At 49.8% G+C, this 18447-nt stretch overlaps 2 protein-coding genes across 4 annotated transcripts in view; one reads left to right on the forward strand and one right to left on the reverse strand.

The window, feature by feature from the left end:
- Positions 1-3141, forward strand: part of FTH1 (ferritin, heavy polypeptide 1) — a 4602-nt gene extending 1461 nt beyond the window's left edge. Inside the window, exons 3-5 of the mRNA XM_010563645.1 lie at positions 620-766; positions 1666-1791; positions 2798-3141. Coding sequence (XP_010561947.1) covers positions 620-766; positions 1666-1791; positions 2798-2962 — 438 coding nt within the window. The 3' untranslated portion in view covers positions 2963-3141. The remainder of the gene's footprint in view (positions 1-619; positions 767-1665; positions 1792-2797) is intronic.
- A 1333-nt stretch (positions 3142-4474) lies between these two features.
- Positions 4475-16742, reverse strand: LOC104829422 (bestrophin-1-like). Of its 3 annotated transcripts, XM_010563647.1 has the most exons (10): positions 16183-16742; positions 13669-13828; positions 12631-12725; positions 11983-12216; positions 10729-10883; positions 9552-9629; positions 7824-7976; positions 7237-7317; positions 6222-6373; positions 4475-5869 (listed from the first exon to the last, which is right to left on the reverse strand). In XM_010563647.1, exons 2-10 carry the CDS (start codon positions 13818-13820, stop codon positions 4669-4671), a joined length of 2301 nt encoding a protein of 766 aa, XP_010561949.1. In that variant the 5' UTR covers positions 13821-13828; positions 16183-16742; the 3' UTR covers positions 4475-4668. The 3 variants fall into 3 exon arrangements, with proteins under 3 accessions (XP_010561949.1, XP_010561950.1, XP_010561948.1); XM_010563648.1 differs by lacking the exon at positions 16183-16742 and having other exon boundaries at positions 13669-13991; XM_010563646.1 differs by lacking the exons at positions 7237-7317; positions 13669-13828; positions 16183-16742 and having other exon boundaries at positions 12631-13023.
- Positions 16743-18447: the final 1705 nt, after the last annotated feature.

Here is an 18447-nt window from a genome sequence, read left to right on the forward strand (position 1 = left end):
TTTTTTTTTTTAAAGTTGGAGTAATTTGGGGGGGGGGGGGGTGTTTGTTTTTGGTTTTTTTCGAAAGTGGGAGGTGTACTTCTCAGTCTAATCCCTGATAAGCCTAGGGAAGCATGGGAGCTTTACTGCAGAAGTACCTTGAAGTTCTTGGCCACCCTTAACTGGTACTGCAAGTTAGAACCTTGACTTGTGATCGTTGTAAACAAACTCAGGCAAACAAAGGGAGCAGGGAAGACTTCTTGAAAAAGGCTTTTCAAGTCAGTTGTGTTTAAGGCATTTGAATGGTGCTCAGAAGAACAGGTATGTTTGTGGGGTGTGGGGTTTTTTTTGTATCTTCAGAACTGAACCACAAATACAACTTATTAGTGTCCCTGGTGTTCATTGTAGGGATACAGGTTAAAATTTAATCCCAGTCAGGAAAATCTAACTTGCTACTAAGGGGAGAGTTTTGCCGCACTGCCTTGCCATTGTCAGTGCTACTGCTAGTCTTAGCTTGGACTCCAGCCATCTTAAAGTAGGGCTGATAGGAGACATATCTGAAGTCACAGTACGGACTTGGCTTTGTGTGGCTGCTGGAGTGAGGCTTGGGGTTTTGAGCATATGAATTCTTATTTTTCAGTCCTACTACTTTGACCGCGATGATGTGGCTCTGAAAAACTTTGCCAAGTACTTCCTGCATCAGTCCCATGAGGAACGTGAGCATGCTGAGAAACTGATGAAGCTACAGAATCAGAGGGGTGGACGCATCTTCTTGCAGGACATCAAGGTGAGGAGTGGAACTGTGGGTTGTCCTGTCTAATGCAGAACTAGACTTCTGGTCTGCCTCCAAGCTGGAAGGGGATGAATTTCGCCGTGCATCCTCTCCCAGAAGGAGCAGCATCTGACAGTAGATAAGCATACTGCATTGCTGTGATCTGTGCGTGGCACTCCGCCCAAAATCTAGAGATGCATAGTAATTTGATAATTTGTGCTGACTGACTAATAAAAAGTACTTCCAGTGTAAGAAGAGGATGCCTAGCCCTAGGTGGTTTGCGAGTAACTAAAACACAACAGGTTCATCTACCTTAAATTTAATGGCAAGTGTGTTCTCTCTAACTGTTTTGTAGAGAACTCTTGGCTCGCTTGCCATGGCAGTATGAAATCTCAAGTTTCCAATTGCTTATTATGGCTCACTGCAAGATTTCATAGCACTGTTTTCTTGAAGCTACTTTAATTAGATTATTCAGAACAGCAGAAGGTAAGCAATGTCGTAGGGCCAGTTTAATGCTCTTCGTGGGGAAAACGGCAAAGTAAGTGATGGGCATCTGAGAAGAATTCCCTTGCTTACTAGTAAGTCTGAGTACTTGTAAACTCCAGACTCTATAGTAGGCCGTCTGAGCTGAAGACCAGACTGGCTTGTACTGGTGCCTTCTTACTGCTTCATTTCTGAAATTGTGCCAAGTGCCTACTTACATAGGCAGATGTTTAAGCGATGAGGTTATCACAGGAGGAGGAAGACAGTAGCTCTGTTAGCTGTTTTGCCTACAAGACCTCAGAGAACATGCCATGAGGAGAACCTATGGAATAGGGACAGGTCTGGGACTTGGAGCATGCATAAAAGACTTTGCTTCCCTAATGGTCTGTGGGTACTTACAGAAAATATGGTTGTGTGCTTTCCCCTTCTAGAAGCCAGATCGTGATGACTGGGAGAATGGACTGACTGCAATGGAGTGTGCCCTGCACCTGGAGAAGAATGTGAACCAGTCACTGTTAGAACTGCACAAATTGGCAACTGAAAAGAATGACCCACATGTAAGTGGATACTGAAGCTGAGAATGTAGCTGTGCAATGAGGGGGCTTGTATGTGTCTAGCTGCGTGGGTTTAGGGGTGAGTTGTGTCTCTCTGCCATTCCTAAAGGTAAAGAAAGGGTGTGAACTAGTGGTGCAGCCTTTCCAAAGGGAAGGGCCCAGGTGTCAGCCTGTACCTTAGCTATTTGGTAGGGTTATTGCCATCTTTTTCCAGGAGAACCAGTTGCAGTGCGTTAGGGTGGCTGAGGCCTGCCTTACAGGACAGCGGGTGCGTTGCTTTGTTCAAACCCTTCTGTTGCTCTTGGGAACAGAGAGCGTTCCTGTGAACAGCATTTTGAAGAGAAGAAGTGTATTAAGCTCTATGGAGAATGCTCGTTCCTGTGGGGGATGAGTTCTAACTTTAAACCAATGGATGCCTGTAAGGCCTTTGTCATAAGATTTTGGAGTCACTTCTGAATATTAAAAGCCCTGACACTTCAGAATCCAGTGTCTGAAAATACAGGTTTCTTCACAGATGGAAGTTATTGGCAAGGCTGGACTGAAACTTCTTAGTATCAGGAAGAGGTTAGCATGTGTCTGAATCAAAGTACTCTTGGAAGTGTCTTGTATAAGTTGGAGGGACTTTTTTAAAAAGAACATAGCTGGGCCATTCTAGAGATTTAAGTCCTCACGGTCATGAATTCAAGTGCTGTGCAGTGGGGGCTTCTGAATATGTTCAGAAACTTTCCTGTTGCCTCTCGTAGTGAGGAAGAGAGGGGACTCTGAGTTGACATTGTACTGTGGGGTTCTGGAGCAAGTGTGCCTAGATAAGCCTGCCTCACTTTGGTCTTTTTCTGGCATTGTTGAGGCAAAACTAAAGGCTTCTTCCTCTTGGGTATCTTCTGTAGCTTTAAAACTGTTGTTCCTTATCTTTTCCTTTCCTTAGAGAGGGTGGTAGGATTTCAGATGCTGGTTCAGCAGGGTAAGCTGTGCTCAGGCCTAAATTTAAACTCTTTTGTCTCCCTTTCAGTTGTGTGACTTCATTGAGACTCACTACCTGGATGAACAGGTGAAATCCATCAAAGAGCTGGGTGACCATGTGACCAACCTGCGGAAGATGGGGGCACCAAAATATGGCATGGCAGAGTACCTCTTTGACAAGCACACCCTAGGGGACAGTGACAATGAGAGCTGAAGTCTTGCCACGAGCCACCCTGTGGGTTTCAGTGGGACTCCTACTTTACTGTCCAGCCATGCATGCATCTTCAGCTATCTAGATAAACAGTTCTCATACTCTGTACCAAATATCACCCTTCTTTTCTCTTGTGTTTTGTGTATTGCCCTCCATCCAATAAAGTGACTTGGTTCAAGTTGGCTTTTTCTGTTTCTCTCAGGAGCGAGAGGCCTGTACTTGCAGGATTGTGCTCCATAATCATTGTTGTGACAGTTGTCTTAAGTTGGCCGTGGATGAACGAATATATTAGAAGGATCAGGTTTTACTTGCCTTTTTTTTTTTTTCCCCCTCAATCCAGTGAGATCCTCTGCAGGAATTGCTCAGTGACTAAAGTTGTGTTTTAAATGCCACTGCCACTGAAGCTGTTGCTGTAATGAATGTGCAAGGAAAGGAAGGCTTGAGTGTCTGGGCTTCCTGAATTGATCCCTGTGAATTTAGATGAAGGTACTGAAGGGGAGGAGGGCTAGGACCTCACTAGGCATCATGCCTGTCTAACAAATGGCACTACGCTTGTGTGTGGAGAAAGTGTACTGTGAATCAAGACTTTAGAGCTGTGTACTGTGATCAGGCTGGACTGAAACAGCAGTGCTGCTGGAACTGCCTCAAGGACACTGTTGGGTGTTGCAGCAGGTGGTGGTGACATCTGCCTAGGTCTAGCAGCTGTATTTGGAAGGCCGAGAGGGTAGGCAGCTGTTGTGAAGGCATTGGAAGGGATGTGGGAAGTAGAGTAAATTTGTCCTGTGCCCCCTGTGATATGGGAGATTTACAGCTGTTTCTAAAGACAGAAGTAGGAAAACTTACATGGTTTCTTATCATTGCATGGAAACTAAAATGAGGAAACAAAACAGGTGGTCCTGGACTTCAGCCTTGCGTTTATTTTCTTAGGGAAGACAGTAAAAACTCATAGCTGTATGGTGTCTGCTAACATCCAGATGGCTGCTACTCTGAGCACTGTCAAATCAGTGGCAGATGTGAGTGGAACTTCAGAAGGAAGCAATGTGCTGGGCAAATACCATTGGTTGCAGCCACCTGTTCTAGTGGGCACTTGCCCTGCCTTATCCCATTACTTTTCCAGTACTGGAAAACACCAGCTAGACCTGACTTCCAAGAAGCACTGTGGGTCTGCATCACAGATGATGTGACTTGCTTCAGTCCCTTACTTTCCCTGGAGTATCTTGTCAGTAGTGCAAGTCCTGCCTGAGTGATGGGTCTTGTGACAAATATGAATGGGAAGCTCAAGTTTCGATTCTTGCTGTGATGAGGAGGGGGGAGGTATCCTGATTAACTACATTCCTCTTCTGGTTTGGGCTGTGCCTGTGCTCCAGGCTCTTGAGGCTGCTACCTGCTGAGCTATTGCTCTGCTGTTAGGTGTCTGCAATGCTCAACCCTCAAAGTCTTGTTCTTTTGCTACAAATGCAGAGGGGGGTTTGTTTTGTTATTATGGCAACACTGAAGTTGTGCCTGCTACTGTACCTGGAGCCAGTAGCAGTGTGTCGTTAGTGCTGGCTTTAGCCTAGGCTGGGCTCTAGCTGCATGTTGCAGCCCTGGGTGGTTTGGCTGCGCTGCCCTTCTGTTTGGGTGAGTGCCAGTGTGGCCAGGTGTAAAGACACTGCAATATCACTAATATGGCAGGTATCTCAACAGAGCTGCGTATGCCTCGGTCTCCTCTAGCTGTACTGCTCTATCTGCTCTTCACATGTGCTTTCACTGGTCTCCATGATCACCTCCATCAGCCCCACATAGTCACCTTCAGCTAGAGAGATGCCAGAGTCATTAGGGGATGGACTCTCTGCTCTTCTTGGCTCTTTTGTAGGGGGAGTATTGGTGCTTCCATTTTCAGTCTCTCTCGTGTTCCTGGAAACTTCTCCCGGATGCTGGTCTGGAGCGCTGGCTGCATCTTCTAAACTTAGGCTGCGAGCATCAGGGCCCATGTTCCCCATGTGGGATCTCTCCAGTGCTGGAGATGTTACAGGAGTGAATGAGAAGCAGAGGGAGGCACTGCCTCCGGGGGTTTTGTTACTGGGGGTGTGAAAGGCGCTTGAATGCTCAGAATTGGGAGTAGCTGATGCTGTGTTCTCCAGGGTTAGCCAGGGTGGGTGGGAAGCTTTTGAGCTCTTCAGACTCTTGAAGCTACCGTGCTTCTCGTGGTCTGGGGACTCTGCTAAGAAGGGGAATTTAGGGCTCTGTGATGCTGTGGACTGAGCTCCCGGACTTCCTGTGGTGGTAGCTTCTCTGCTTTTACTGTTAGAGTTGCTCTTTTCTTCTTCTGCTGTTGCAACCAGTGAGTCAGGACCTTTGCTCCGATCTGTTGGCCAAATAAATGTTTCCTTTGCACCTGAGCCAAGGGAGCTCTGGCTCTTATACATATCGCTGACCCTGGAAGGTGAGGAGTTGACGATGACGTCCCGAAGAGAAGTTGAGCATGCAGCGATGCTGGAGAGTGCAGGAGGCTTCTTGCGGCCTTGGCGTCTAGAAGGGAAAATCATGGGGATAGAGCTGATCGGTGTCTGTGGAGCACTGTAGAAACCAGGTCTCTCATAAAACGGGGTTGACATGAAGGCGTCAAACTCCCTTAGTTTTCCATCTTCGCTGTCCCACTGCTCCTGTGAGCTGGAGTCTCCCCTTGGCTGATTGATGCTGCAAGGGCTTGCAGACTTGCCCACGTCTTGGTACATATAATGGGAGAAGGGGGATGTGGGGTCTCCTCGCCTGCGCAGCAGGTTCATCCGGGAAGAGGATCTGGAGAAACTCGGTGACTGGACGCCGAGGAGGCGGCCCAGGTGTCCCAGTAACGGTGTAGAGTGGTTGGCCTCCTCATTCTCTTTAATTTGCTCCAAGGGCTGGAACTCCATCTCTTCTTTCTGCATGCTGGGGAAAGGCAAAATGGGCTGTTACACAGCCACAAAAGGAGGTGGTTTCTGGTGGAGAGGCTGGCAGCACAGGGAATGCTACTGCCAGTGACAAGCCTCTCTCTTCCTGTATTGCCATTAGATATGTGTTAGGCCCCCCACAATAGGGATGCTTATAGTAGAAGGGAGGGGGAAAGAGGTCAGAGGCATCCTTTTCTGCAGAGGATGCTGGCTATTGTCTCTGGTTAAGCCTAAAAGTATCTTAGGGCAAGATTTCACAGACTATAAAGAGATTACTGCTACCTCTTACCCCTCAAGTATAATATCCTGCACAAGACCTGACTGTTCGGACACCCTGTGGCTGCACTCACCTGATATCAAAAGTTGAGCCAAGGAACGATGGGCGCTTGTACTCAGCAGTGGCTGCTGTGTAGGGTGGCTGGGGATCAGGCTCATTCCAGTACAGGTCCTTCTCCAGAATGGGTAAATCCTGATGCATCTCATCCACTGCCATAAGGGAGACCTGCAGGGGACAGCAGAAATGTCATATGGGGTGAGCAGCATTACCTGTGCCTATTATCGGTGGACAAAGGAATGCAGGGCAGGAAGAAGCAATGTAGCATGGAAGCGAGCCAAGTGGCTGGGTTTGCTCTGTGCTTTTCTGCCACTTGGGTTGTTTCTCACATGGAGAGATTTAATTAATTGGAAGGAAAGTGATGCTGAAGGAGACAGGAAAGCAATATGCTCACTAGGACAGAAGAGCTCAGTGTTAGGAAGGGAAGGTGGGGAGTTATTGCATGGAAGAAAGCAGAGGAGGCAGTTCTAGATACAGACACAGGGTGGAAAAGCTAGGGAGAGGCAAGAATGATGGGTCATTCAAAGGTAGCAAGGGTGTGAAATGAACAGTCCGGATCCATCGTGTGTGCCAGCGCGTGGACTAAAGCTGCGATCGGTCTCTGTGTACAAAGATACGCCAAAAGCCCTGTCTTCACCGGCGTGTGGGGGGTCTTCCCGGCACAGGTCTTGCCCCCACATTCTTCCCAGAGCCTGGGGTGCCTCCTTGGCTGCTGAGGGGGAACACTGAGCTGGCCCCCTTCACCCTCGTATTTCTTGGGAGGCCTTATGCTCTCCTCCTGCTCTCCTAGCCGTCTCCCTCTGGAGATCCTGGGCCCCTTCTTAACGTGCAGCCACCGACGCCTCAGGAAAGCACAAGGGCACTAAGGACTGCTTCTCCGCTCCATTGCAGGCACAGCAGGTAGGCAGCAGAGGGGTCGCAGGAGAACTTTGTGACTGCGCTGCTGGGGCTTGCTAAACCCTCGGGTGCAGTCCTGCCTCACTGTTCCTCTGCAGGTCAGGCTCATCTGGAGGATCCTGCCTTCACTTTACCTGCAGGTTCCTGTCGATGAGCCAGTTGGTTTCAAAGTCATCATCGTCCTCCCCAAAAGGGTTGATGAGTTGCTCGGCCACCTGCATGTGGAGAGCGCATAGCAAAGGTCATCATGGTCATACCTGCCCCTTTCCCTGCAGGGAGAAGACCTGTGCAGCAGAGTCAAGTGTGGCGTCCCCGGAATTCGGAGCGATGCCGTTCCTCCCAGAAAGGGGTGGGTTAAAAATGGAGGCTTGCCAGCGGCTGGGAGACATTGGTACACACAGGTAACTGCCCCTTGCTCACACAGCCCTCCTGCAGCTGCAGACCACCCCTGCAGGTAAAGTATAGCCTACTGCCTCTCTTTTTCCCCAAACTAGTCAGGACCAAAGCTTAGGAAAGCTGGAGCTGATCCCAGGGTGAGATACTCAGAAACTGAGAAGGTCTTGGCAATACTCTCAGCCCCTGTTGGCTTCCCGTTTCTCTGCCAGTCCCTGGCATGTCGCCCATAGGCCAGAGAAGACAGCTGGGTCCCTGGTGAGCACACACTGGGAAAAACCCATAGCTGGGTCACATTCCAGCTCCAGATGTATTTTCTTGGACTTACCTTTAACCAGCCAGCATAGAAGAAGAACTGCAAAAACGTAAAGACAGGCACGAAGAGATCTAGTTCATGGCCAGGATATGCTTTTTCTGGATCCAGGAACTGCCGCCCGATCAGACAGGCCAGGAAGAAGCTGTAAACAGCCACGGTCACCACCTGGGAAAGATGCCAGAGGACACACCAGAGGAGTTTGAGTTCCCAGCTTGCTTTCCCAGCATCTCTCTTCAGTTCTATCCAACACAACTCCAAAGAGTCGCAAGCTGCTGCAGAGCTACTGGCTCTGTAACCTTTTGAAAGCCTTGGATTCAGTTATGACAGGCTTTTGCAGGAAGATGCATTTCCACTGCAGAAAGCTTTAAATATGCCCTTTGCCCTTTGCCCTTACATATACTGTATTTCATTCCACGCTATTCCTGGAATGACATCCGTGTAGGCGTCACAGAAGGATAGTGGCAGAAGAAAGCACATGACATCCTGGATGGAAAGAGCTTAAACAACTGACACATGGCTGCATGGTTGTTCTGCTGCCAAAGTAAGGGGTGCTGTAAGCTTTTTTCATTCTTGTCCTTGCCTCTCCTGAAAGCTGTCTCGAGCCCCTCATGGCTCAGTCCATGCTGGCAGCCTGCTTCCAAGTCAGGGAGGGAAGCCCTGGCAGTGCTGCCAGCTCTGAACTAGCTCTTTCCTTCCTGGTCTTCATGCTGGGGCTTTTTTATGTTTGCCTGCTTGCTTGCCCGGATTTCAGGCTACAATGAGCTTTGTGCTTTTCTCTGTAATCACGGGACTGGAAACTTCCCCTTTTCAAATTAAAAGCAGCTGAGACTCTTGCATGGTCTCTTGACGCAACAAGCAAGGGGTTTAAAAAAAAACACCCAGCATCACAAGACTCTTGAGACAGCCATGCAGTTCCTTGCAGTGAACAGTGCAGGGCTATTTCATGGTGGGCAGGATAGAGAGTGCCTGAAATGACAGATTTTTTGCGTTGTGGATGGGCACCTATGAAAAAACGGGTTGTGTACTGCAGAGGGGGCAAAGACATGCTGTGATGCTGCTTTTGTTCCTAGAGTGCAGGACACTGGTCTGTACAGGAATATAGTTCCCCAGCGTGTTTCCCATTAACCTTCAGGGCTGCATGAACGGAAGCAGTTCCCGTTTCACAGCGGAGTGCATTAGTGTTATCTGAGCAGCTGGATTGTATGAGACAAAGGAGCAAGTGGGTGCCGAAGTGTCTGTCTGGGTTTGCATCAAGAGAGCTATTAAGCAGCTGAGTATGCGCACACAGCTCTCTCACACACATGGAACAACTCCATCAGAGCTGCCCTGCCTGCTGGAGCAGCTTTGCTGGCAGACAGATCTCAACTCTGCTGAGTAGGAAGGAACTGTTTCAGGGACATGCTCCCTGCAAGGTGGTGCAGGGAGTGGGTCTGCGTGTATCTTGTGTTTTCCGTGCACCCGTGTGGCACACATCGTGGTTACTTACCCCTGGACAGTGGGTGTTTCTGTAGAGGTGGCTGTGTCCGAGTGAGGGAAATAAGGCTGGGTGTGCGCTGCTGAGCTACATACGTGAGAGACCTGATGCGTGTAGGTGTGGATGATGAGGGGTCCGACTGTATCTCGCATCAGCGTGGTCCGTGTGTGGGTCAAGTGTGGATGTAAATGGGGGTGCCCCTTGTAGCATGGGGCAGCGTGCTCAGGCAGGCAGCGGAGCAATAGGTGGGGGGGATCCCTTCTCACCTGAGTGTAGACCAGGGGGATGCTGATCCAGTCATACCCATAGAGTCGCCCGCACTGGCTGCGCAAGGTGTTGAGCTCCTGCAGTGGGGAAAAGGAACGGCCTGTCAGTGTAACTTTGCATCTCCTTGCTGGGGACACTGAGCCTCTCCGGCCCCATCGGACTTCGTTGCTCCAGCCCATTCCCTCCTGCTCACACCTCCTCTGGAAGTGGGGGGGCTCAGCCAGGACTCCTGCTCCTTTGGTGTCCAGCCTTACCCCAGCAGACCACCAGCAGGGTCTCACACTTGCCCTGGAGGAGCTCCTTGCTGCCTGGGTGTCTCCGTCTGAGCCCAAGATCCCTTCCTAGCTCACTTCATAGCAGAGTTTCTCTCCTCACAAAATGAGCAGTCAACAGGTTAGGCAAAGAATGTCTCAGGAGCATCCATTTCTCTCTCCTGACTATATAGTGTGTCTAGATAAATAGCCCGGGGGAGATCTTTCTCTCTGGGCAGATGAATCTCATTCCAGGCAACAGAGACAATGTGACTTTCTCTGCATATGAATACCAGGAATGATGAGCTGCTCTGGACCTTTTTTCTCTGCAGCTGGGCAGGGATCATTGCCAGGTCTTGCGTGTGGAGCATGGCCTGCTTCCCAGGACTATCTAAGAGTTTTCAATAGTGAAGTTTTCTACAGGGACCTTTGTTGTTGGGGATGCTTTTGACCTCTCCTGGTCTCTTTCAGACACATGCTTCCTTGTGCTTCCTTGTGGCTTTTCGTCTGTATCCTAGAGACCTCCACTGGCTACTGTCGTTGGCTGCTCTGGAGTGTGTGAAGGCTGGAGGAAAGCTGATCAAGGACCTGCTACGTGGGTGTCTCCCACTACCACACTAGATGTGAGTCCCATGGTTCCTCACAGTCCCACATCTGAGAAAGATGTCACATTCCCCTCACCTCTAATATACGTGACATTGCTACCATGTCAGCAGGCCATGAAAAACCTCTGTTCTGTCACAAGCTGGAGAGTGGCAGTGGGAGCATTTCCCATCAAAGTTAATGTAATATCCCCAGGGATGGGCTTGGCTGACTGTCCTACCTCACCATTCCTGTTCCTTGCCTGACTCTGGAAATCCCTGTAGTTCCACCTAGAGGACTGGATGAGGATCTCAAGTAGTTGCCTATTGCCTCTGTCACTCACATTCAGGATGCCTTGGAGCAGCACACTGTCCCGGATCCTTCCCTCGTTCCTTGCCTTCACGGCCAGATTGGAGAACCACACACATGGGATCCAAAACTTGTTGTGGGGGGAATTCAAGCTCTCAAACTTCTTGTGCTCTTCTGGTGTCATGAGGCCTGGGTGGAAAAGAGTAGATGGGAGAGGGATGGCTGTAGAGGGCATTGATCATTCCTTTCAGAACTGATCTGGTCTGGAGTGAAAACATCTAAATCTCAGGTGGTCACCTTAGCTCTCCTTAAAAATCACAGGAAAGACGCAGGCACTCAGCCTTTGGGAGACACATAGAGGGACAAGTAGTCTTGTTAAAACAGTGAGTTATGGAAATGTGAAAGGCAGGCTTTTCTCATTTCACTTTGGATGTCTGCAGCATATCTGACCAGATCACAGTCAGCAGGGAGATAAAGAACTGCTGAGGGTGCAATTGCCTGGTGTACATAGACATTTGTTGAGAATGGGATAACTTGTGTCCTAGAAGTGCCTGTCTCTCTCTCTGGATTGCAAAGGGAACCCAGCTGACAAGGGCAGGTGCAGACATCTCCCTTTGGGCAGACTGGGAAATGTTGTACCTTGAGGAGCATCTTCAGACAGGATTCAGGGTGCCCAGCAGTTAAGGTTGGAGGTCTGAGGCTCCAATTCCCACTTGCCCAGTGGAAAACTGTTGCCCTGAGGGAGGACAAACATGACCACTTGGCAGGGGTCTGCTCGTGCTCTGCTATAGATCTATGCACCGGATATTTACTATATTAGCACTATTTACTACAGAGAGCTCTTCTCTTCCCACGCACACTTTCAGTGCAGGGCAAGCAGCTCCCAGTGAAGTCACTGCACCACAGTTACCCTAATCTGATCAGCCAGGGCTGCCCTGTGGCCTGCAGCATATCTGCATTCACAAACCGGATCTTAACACTCTCCTTATGTAAAAAATTTGGGCAGAGATCCTTCATCTTTCAAACGAGCCTTCCAGCCACTAGTAGGAACAAGCACGCTGTGCAATGGGGAAATATAAACAGTTGATTATTTCAGAAGAGCAGAGCTAGGGCATGAGCAGATGCTTAGCACCCGCTGCAGACATCAGCTGAGCCCATCGCAGCGCGACCCCATCTCCAGTCTGGAGGGCATGTGGCCCTTTCCAAGCCTCTTTGCCCCAAAACCAGCAGGCAGGTGCTGCTGCCTGCTTGGTGCTAGAGCTGTGCAGAAGGCAGTACCAGTACTCACCTGCCCTCACGACGTGCTCCATGCTGGGGAAGCGCTTGTAGACAGCAGTGCTGACTGAGCGCAAGATCAGCACGCTGCACAGGTTGCTGTAGCGCATGAGGGTGCGACGCAGGAGCCGCCCGTATTCGTCCTCCCCATCTACGTTGCAGGAGACCAAGTTCATGATCCGGTCAGGCCATGGGATGCTCTCATACTGAGCCCACCAGCGGGACACCACCAGAGCCACGTAGAAACCTAGAGGTGAGCCGAGCAAATTAGCTGTCCTAAAGAAGTGGGAGATGTAAATGCTTATATGTAGGAATTCTGGTACTGCGCATACAGGAATGGGTGCAAGCATGCCTGGAGGGCAATTCAGATCTCCATGCTGAAGTTAGAGTCTGGGTTTCACAGTTTATTTGGTGCTACTTTGTCCCTGCCCTCCTGGCAGAACCCAGAACATGCTAGTACATCTGGCCAGTGCAAGCTGTGTGCTGGGGGCATACCTCACAGCTGCAACATGGCATGATATATTCTGCTTGAGGAGTTTTACAAAGGCAAAGGCAGGGATCTGCTCAGTGAATCTTGCCTGCCTGCAGAGGTACATCAAACCAGGGAGAAGAAATGCTCTCCCTTTCCCTTCTCTGTGTGTTCCCAAACAGAGCTCCTTACCCAGCACAAAGGACACGGGGATTAGCTCAGCATAGCTGTTGCAGTAAAGCGCCAGCTTCTCAAACATCAGCCTTTGGCTCTCACTCAGGATCAGCCTAAAAGGGAGAAAGAGAAGCATCAACCTCAAAGAAGACTCGGTGCCTTGTTGGGCCTGCTGGGATCGGAGTCTGGCAAGGGAAGCCAAGGATGGATAGTCACGACACTGCCATGCCATCAGTCTGGGGATGATGCGAGCAAACAGCCCTCGAGTGCCTGGGACATCAGCCCACCTCCCCAAAATACCCCGCTGACCAGTCCAAAGCAGCTGGAAGTGGTCACTGGCAGAGAGCATGTGGTAAGTGATGCAGTCTGATGTCAGGGACTGCCTCTATTTTTCTCACTCAGGAGAGTGCTATGTGGTATCAAAGGTTTGACACGAGCTTGGATGTGCACCACTTAATATCCTGCAAAATGTCAGTCCAAGCTCTGCTCTTAGGTGAGTCCCTGCCTCTTTCTTAGAGCTGCTTTCCTACCTCCATGGTTCCTGTCTCTTAGAGCTGCTTTCCTACCTCCATGCTGCATCTGTGATTGAACCAGCTAGGGGAGCTCCCTGTCTTTGCTCACCAAAACCAGAATACAGCTGCCTTATCCCAGATCTGTGGCCCCAGAGCTGATGTCTGCTCTCAAAAATGTACCCAAGGTATTGCCTGTTGTGTAAGAAGGGAAACTCCCTCCTAAAACTCCCCACTGTGAGACATCTGCAGTATTAGTTCAGCTTTGGTCTCCACTGATCTACACACTATTCTTCTATCGGTAATCATCAAATGCAACTCTTCATCTCAGGGAAGAGAAACTGTGTTCCTTCCCAGGACAGAAAAAGGACATTTGTCAGCAGCTAAGCCATACTGGAGCAGTTCTTTTCCTCCTGTGGCTGGTGAGTGGCTGGCCAGCTCCTCTTCACCAGGACCACTGTCCCAATACTTTGTCGCTCAGTTGTCCTACTCCAGGACAGGCTGAGAGTGAGGGGCTGTGTTAGTGTCGGAGTGTAAGGACGCTTACCTGTAGACAAGACTGATGGTGAAGTAGAGAGAGATGAAAATAAGGAACTCGGAGTAGAGAAGTTTGTAGATACTTCCTTTCCATTGGAGCAGGAGCTGTGAGAAGGTGCCTAGGCGGGCGTCAGCTACGCGGTTGGTGTATGTCACTGTCATCACAGATCCTAGTGGAGACACAAAATGAGCAGATGTTGAAGCTGCCAGCAAGCTTGCACAGAGGGAGGAGACAGGGACACCTCAAGTGTCCCAGCAAGCAAGATGGAAGGAAGGAAGGGAGAAAGAAACAATGAGCTGGGATCAAAAGACAGGTAAGATGAAGTCAGTGACATAGAGAACCAGGAGGAAATTTATGGTAGGCAATTAATTTCATGAGCTTGCCATCTTTTTCCTGTCTTTGAGTTGTATGTGAGCTGGTTACAGTGATAAAGAATATACTTTCTGGTGGAGCCCTTAGTTTCTAGTGTTTGTTTATCAGCATTCAAGTGGGGCTGGTTGGTTGGATGGGACAGAGCACATGTGCCACTCCCTTCCACAGAACAATTGTTTACAATTAATTCTCAGGGTCACAAACTCCTAAGTTGCTTACTATATTTTTTTTTTTTCTTGTAGTATTTGCTTCAAATACGTTGTTTCTGTAAATCTGCTTGACAGGAAGTGTCTTCCTGGAATACTGCTAGCAAAAAAAAAAAGAAATGCAAAGGAAAGCAAAAACCCCAGATCCAGATGAAGGTACCCCTGGAGATCTGACAGTTTTTGTAGCACTTGCCCAGCAAGTATAGCTGTCATTAAATTTGGGCTGAGGGCCATATCTGGACCGTGCTGGTCCTAGTCCTGCAGGCAGAACAGCACTCCTTGTTAGAGAACTGAGGGATGGAGTTTGTCCAGGCTCACAGAGCACAAATTCCAGCAATTCCACCTCCTCTCTCCTTCAACCATACGTTGCACAATAAATCACGCTGGATGTAAAAAGGCATTCAGGCTCATGAAATGCTTCCCAATCACGCAGCGTCCCCATTGCACTTCTAGTCTAACCCTGGATAAGTAATTCCTTATCATCATTTAATAATCAGACTCTTATTCATATAAGCCTACATTTGTGAAGAAAACCAAACCACTGTAATCCATGCCAAGCAGATAAGTCAATGATCCCTTGGTCCATAAATAATTATCCAATGTGAAAATTATTGGTATTTCTAAATCAAAGTATGTTACCAGGATGTTACACAGACATTACTATCTAACAGAGACAATAATGTTAATAGTTATGGAGCCTTGGGCTTTTTCCTGAACAATGGAGACAAAGAAGCACTTCAAGGGACAGTTCAGACCTTACTGCTCTGTAGCAGCAGCTGAAGGCAGGTTAGTTAGTGTACATGCTCCTCATTTAAGCATCTCAGTGAAAGATCTACAGTTAGGTGGGGACAACTCAGGTCTCAGTGAGCTAGTGCTGTGAAAAAACCAGCAAACTCTCTTTTGTTGGCTACTTCAACCAAATAGCATCTTTGTCCTGGCTTTGGCTTTTCCATGCTGCTCCTCCCTTGGGTGTCCCGGTCATAACTCTCCCCAGGTCCCCTCTCACAGGTTATATTGGAGGAGCAGAGCTGGCAGCTGCCCTGTCAAGGGCTCCCCAGCTGCACAAACGCACCTTTCACTAGAGCCTCATGTACATTCATGCTGTTTCCGTATGTATTTCTGGCCAGTGCACAGGACCTAGAAGAGTGGTTTTTAACTGCCCTAGAGACTGCACATACAGGGAGTATAAAGATGAGAAATGTGTGCAAACACCCATAAATTTGTTGGGGGCTGCTTACAGAGAGCTGGTTGTTTTCTCTGTGCTTTGGGTCTTGAAAGTACTCAGGGAGACTCTTTGTTGCATAATTCCAATACAGATTCACTCTTTACCAAAGATGGAAAACTTCAGCTCTTGCCCTTGTAAATAATGGATGTCACACACCTCTATGCAGTTCTGCTCCGGCACAGGATCTGGGGTTTTTCCCAGTGCTTTTTCCTCCAGCCCTGAATGATTAAGGCACTTCCCTGCCCACCTGCCGGCTTGTGCGGGACTGCCCCGGGATGCCGCTCGGCAGCTGGCACACTCAAAATACCACTCGGGGTTGAGGTACGTGGTGGGAGGCAACTCGTCGCAGCACCGGCACTGCCACACCAGAGTTGGTATGGGAAGAAAGAGCCGTGCCCTGCGCGGCGCCGGCACAGCCCGTTCCCCAGGGATCCGCTGCCTGCATCCGCCTACCTGATCCATCTGGACTAACCATTGCACCTGAAGGTTGACCGACGCTAATCGGACTGTGGGAGTCCACAGCAAGCAAGATTCTGCAACAGCAAGCCCGCATCAGGTGCATTACCCGCCACGCGCGACGGCAAACAGACACGAGCATCTATCGCAAAGACGGAGAGCAAGCGGGTACAGCGGACAGATGGAGTGAGAGGAGGTCACGGATGGGCAGGAAGATAGATCTTTGAAGGGATCTATCTGCTTTTGGGAGGACTAGATACTTACAGTCATGGGGTCCTGAGCTGTGCTGGAGGCTGTGGAGGTTTGGTCCTGCACGTGTCCTTGCTGGGTCCTTTGTGGCCCACGCCACAGCCCGCCTCCTCGTGCCCCCTTGGCTCATGGGGGGGATTGAACCTGACAGACACGGTGTGCTAAGGAGCCTGAAACCCACTTGGGAGCTGCAGCCGGTCACTTGATGCCATAATCCTTCCTCATTACAAAAGAGACTCTGTTGTCTTTTGCCCTGTTCCCTTCTAATCTTCTGAGTAAGCCCTGCGTGTTTATAGAGGCGGCCGGAGGAGGGGGAGGCAGGGCTGGCTGCTCCGCAACTGCTGCTGCGAACTCCTGGCACAGCCATGGTGGCTGCCAGAAGAGAGGCATTTTTTCCTCTAATTCTTTCCTGTTTGGTCCCTTTCTCTGTGTCACAATCTTACAGGAGCCCCAGGAGATTAAGTAGGGCTGGAATTTTCCACAAAGGCTGTAAAATGTGTCACCCTTGGGGGCTGCGCAGCCCTCTCTTCCCTGGGGAAACTCCTAGCTCCTTAGCTCGGTGAAAGACCTGGCCCATGCCCTGCCTGGCTCTCAGCAGATGTTTCTCTCGCTGTCTCTGCTGGCCCTGGATGAGTTTGCCATCTCTTCTAGCTGTAGTTTGGATGCTGGGGACTTCCACTCTGCCACTGGCTCCCCAAGACTCTTTCCAAGCGTTCACTTTCTTTTCCACCTGCTTCTCCAGCAGCGCTCGGCGGCTGTCGCTGCTCTTTCTTGCACGCCACCTTGGGAAACACCAGTCCTTGCCTTTGTCCTTGAGCCTCCACCAAGCCAGAGAACTCATTGCCTCTGTCTCTCCAGAGTCCTCAATCCCTTTTCTGCTCCCAAGTTGTCCCTCTCAATTGTGACTGTCCTTCTCTTTCTTCCACCATCTCTGGCAATCTCTCCTGTTAAGTCTTTTAAGACATTCCCCTTCCATGAGGCTCTGAATCAAGATCCTTCCTTACCAAATTAGTCTTCCTGTGGCACGCACCCTTCACTGTCAGCAGGCTCCTGGGCAGCAACCCTGTGCCCATAGGCACAGGACTTTGCATAGCCCACAGCTTGTCAGGCTGACACCCGTGTCTTTCCATCTCGTTTCTGCTCAGTCCCTTGGGAAGTTGTTTCTGTTGTCCAAGGTAGTAGCATCTGCCCCCTAAACACCTATATTTCGTCCATTCAGCTCTTGCTGAGCTGCTACAACATTCAGTGACCTGGAGACAAGAAGCTGCTCTGAGCCTTAAGCCAAGCTGTACCCGTGTCTCACCACCTTGGCCCAACTAAATAAGTGTGCTCTGACCCTCCATCGTTTAGCCGGCTGTGGGCCACTGTGGAGGAGGAGCACGAGCACAGGTCTGATCCCTGCAGGTAAGAGCAGCTGGAGACCCAGACTCCTTGGTGAGGCTCTGTGGGGTTGCCACGTGTGTTTTTTCACTGCTCTTTCTAGCTAGCAGGCAGAAAAGTCTCCAATGAAATTAAATGAAGAGCTAGTTCTTGTAATAACCGACTTTCTCTTGTGCTGGTCTATGTGCCTGTGTCTTTGACACTTGTTTAGCATCAGCAGCGGGGATTAATTTTGTCCAAACTGTAGGTTTCTCCTTCCTGTGTGGCTGAGCCTAGGCAAGGGGAGGGTGTTGTGTCACTGCTTCTCTGAAGTAGGCGCTGCCTGGCATTTGTCTAATGTGGGGTTTCTGGGGCAGTCCTGGGAATTTCTGTCAACAGTGGGGAGATGACAGTTTAAAACACAGGACTCAGTGCCAGCATCTGAGGTTTTAATTCTGGTGTGGGCTGTAGTGTGTTGGATTACCTCTGGTCCTGATTCCTTTTCAACAAAAATGGAGGGAACAATCCTTGCTTCTTCTACCCGGCACCAAAACCAAGGAGATCTCCTGACTTCTGCTAGACTCTGGGTAGCAGCTGCTCTGTATTGGATCGTGTGATATGCAGAAGGACACGGGCACATATCTGGTGGGAGTAAGTTACAACACCTGGCTGTGCAATTGGGAGGCTGCCACACTGTGTGTTAGGAGAACAGGTATAATTACAGGGGGAAGGGATGGACATGGAGCGCTTGGCCTTACCAGAGTCCTTCCTGCATGAACACTCTGCATCCCTGGGTGTGCTGCAGCTCCCTGGCCCTGCAGCCCCCCTGCCAGGGGTGACTTTATCTGGGTGGGTGGGAGGGCAATGCAGAAGAGAACAGGCAGCATGGTGGTTCTGCCGTGTGAGATAAGGACCTGGCAG

Source organism: Haliaeetus leucocephalus, unplaced genomic scaffold, assembly GCF_000737465.1.
Source record: "Haliaeetus leucocephalus isolate CR32 unplaced genomic scaffold, Haliaeetus_leucocephalus-4.0 Scaffold173, whole genome shotgun sequence".
Classification (NCBI taxonomy): Eukaryota; Metazoa; Chordata; class Aves; order Accipitriformes; family Accipitridae; genus Haliaeetus; species Haliaeetus leucocephalus.

Coding starts and splice junctions, on each gene's coding strand:
- LOC104829422 (XM_010563646.1), bottom strand. CDS start 12,961: ATGCTCTCTGCCAGTGACCACTTCCAGCTGCTTTGGACTGGTCAGCGG. Junction 7,977..9,551: donor TCCCCCTGGTCTACACTCAG/GTGAGAAGGGAT, acceptor CATCTTTCCCAG/GTGGTGACCGTGGCTGTTTA. Junction 6,374..7,823: donor TCTATGCTGGCTGGTTAAAG/GTAAGTCCAAGA, acceptor TGTCCCCTGCAG/GTCTCCCTTATGGCAGTGGA.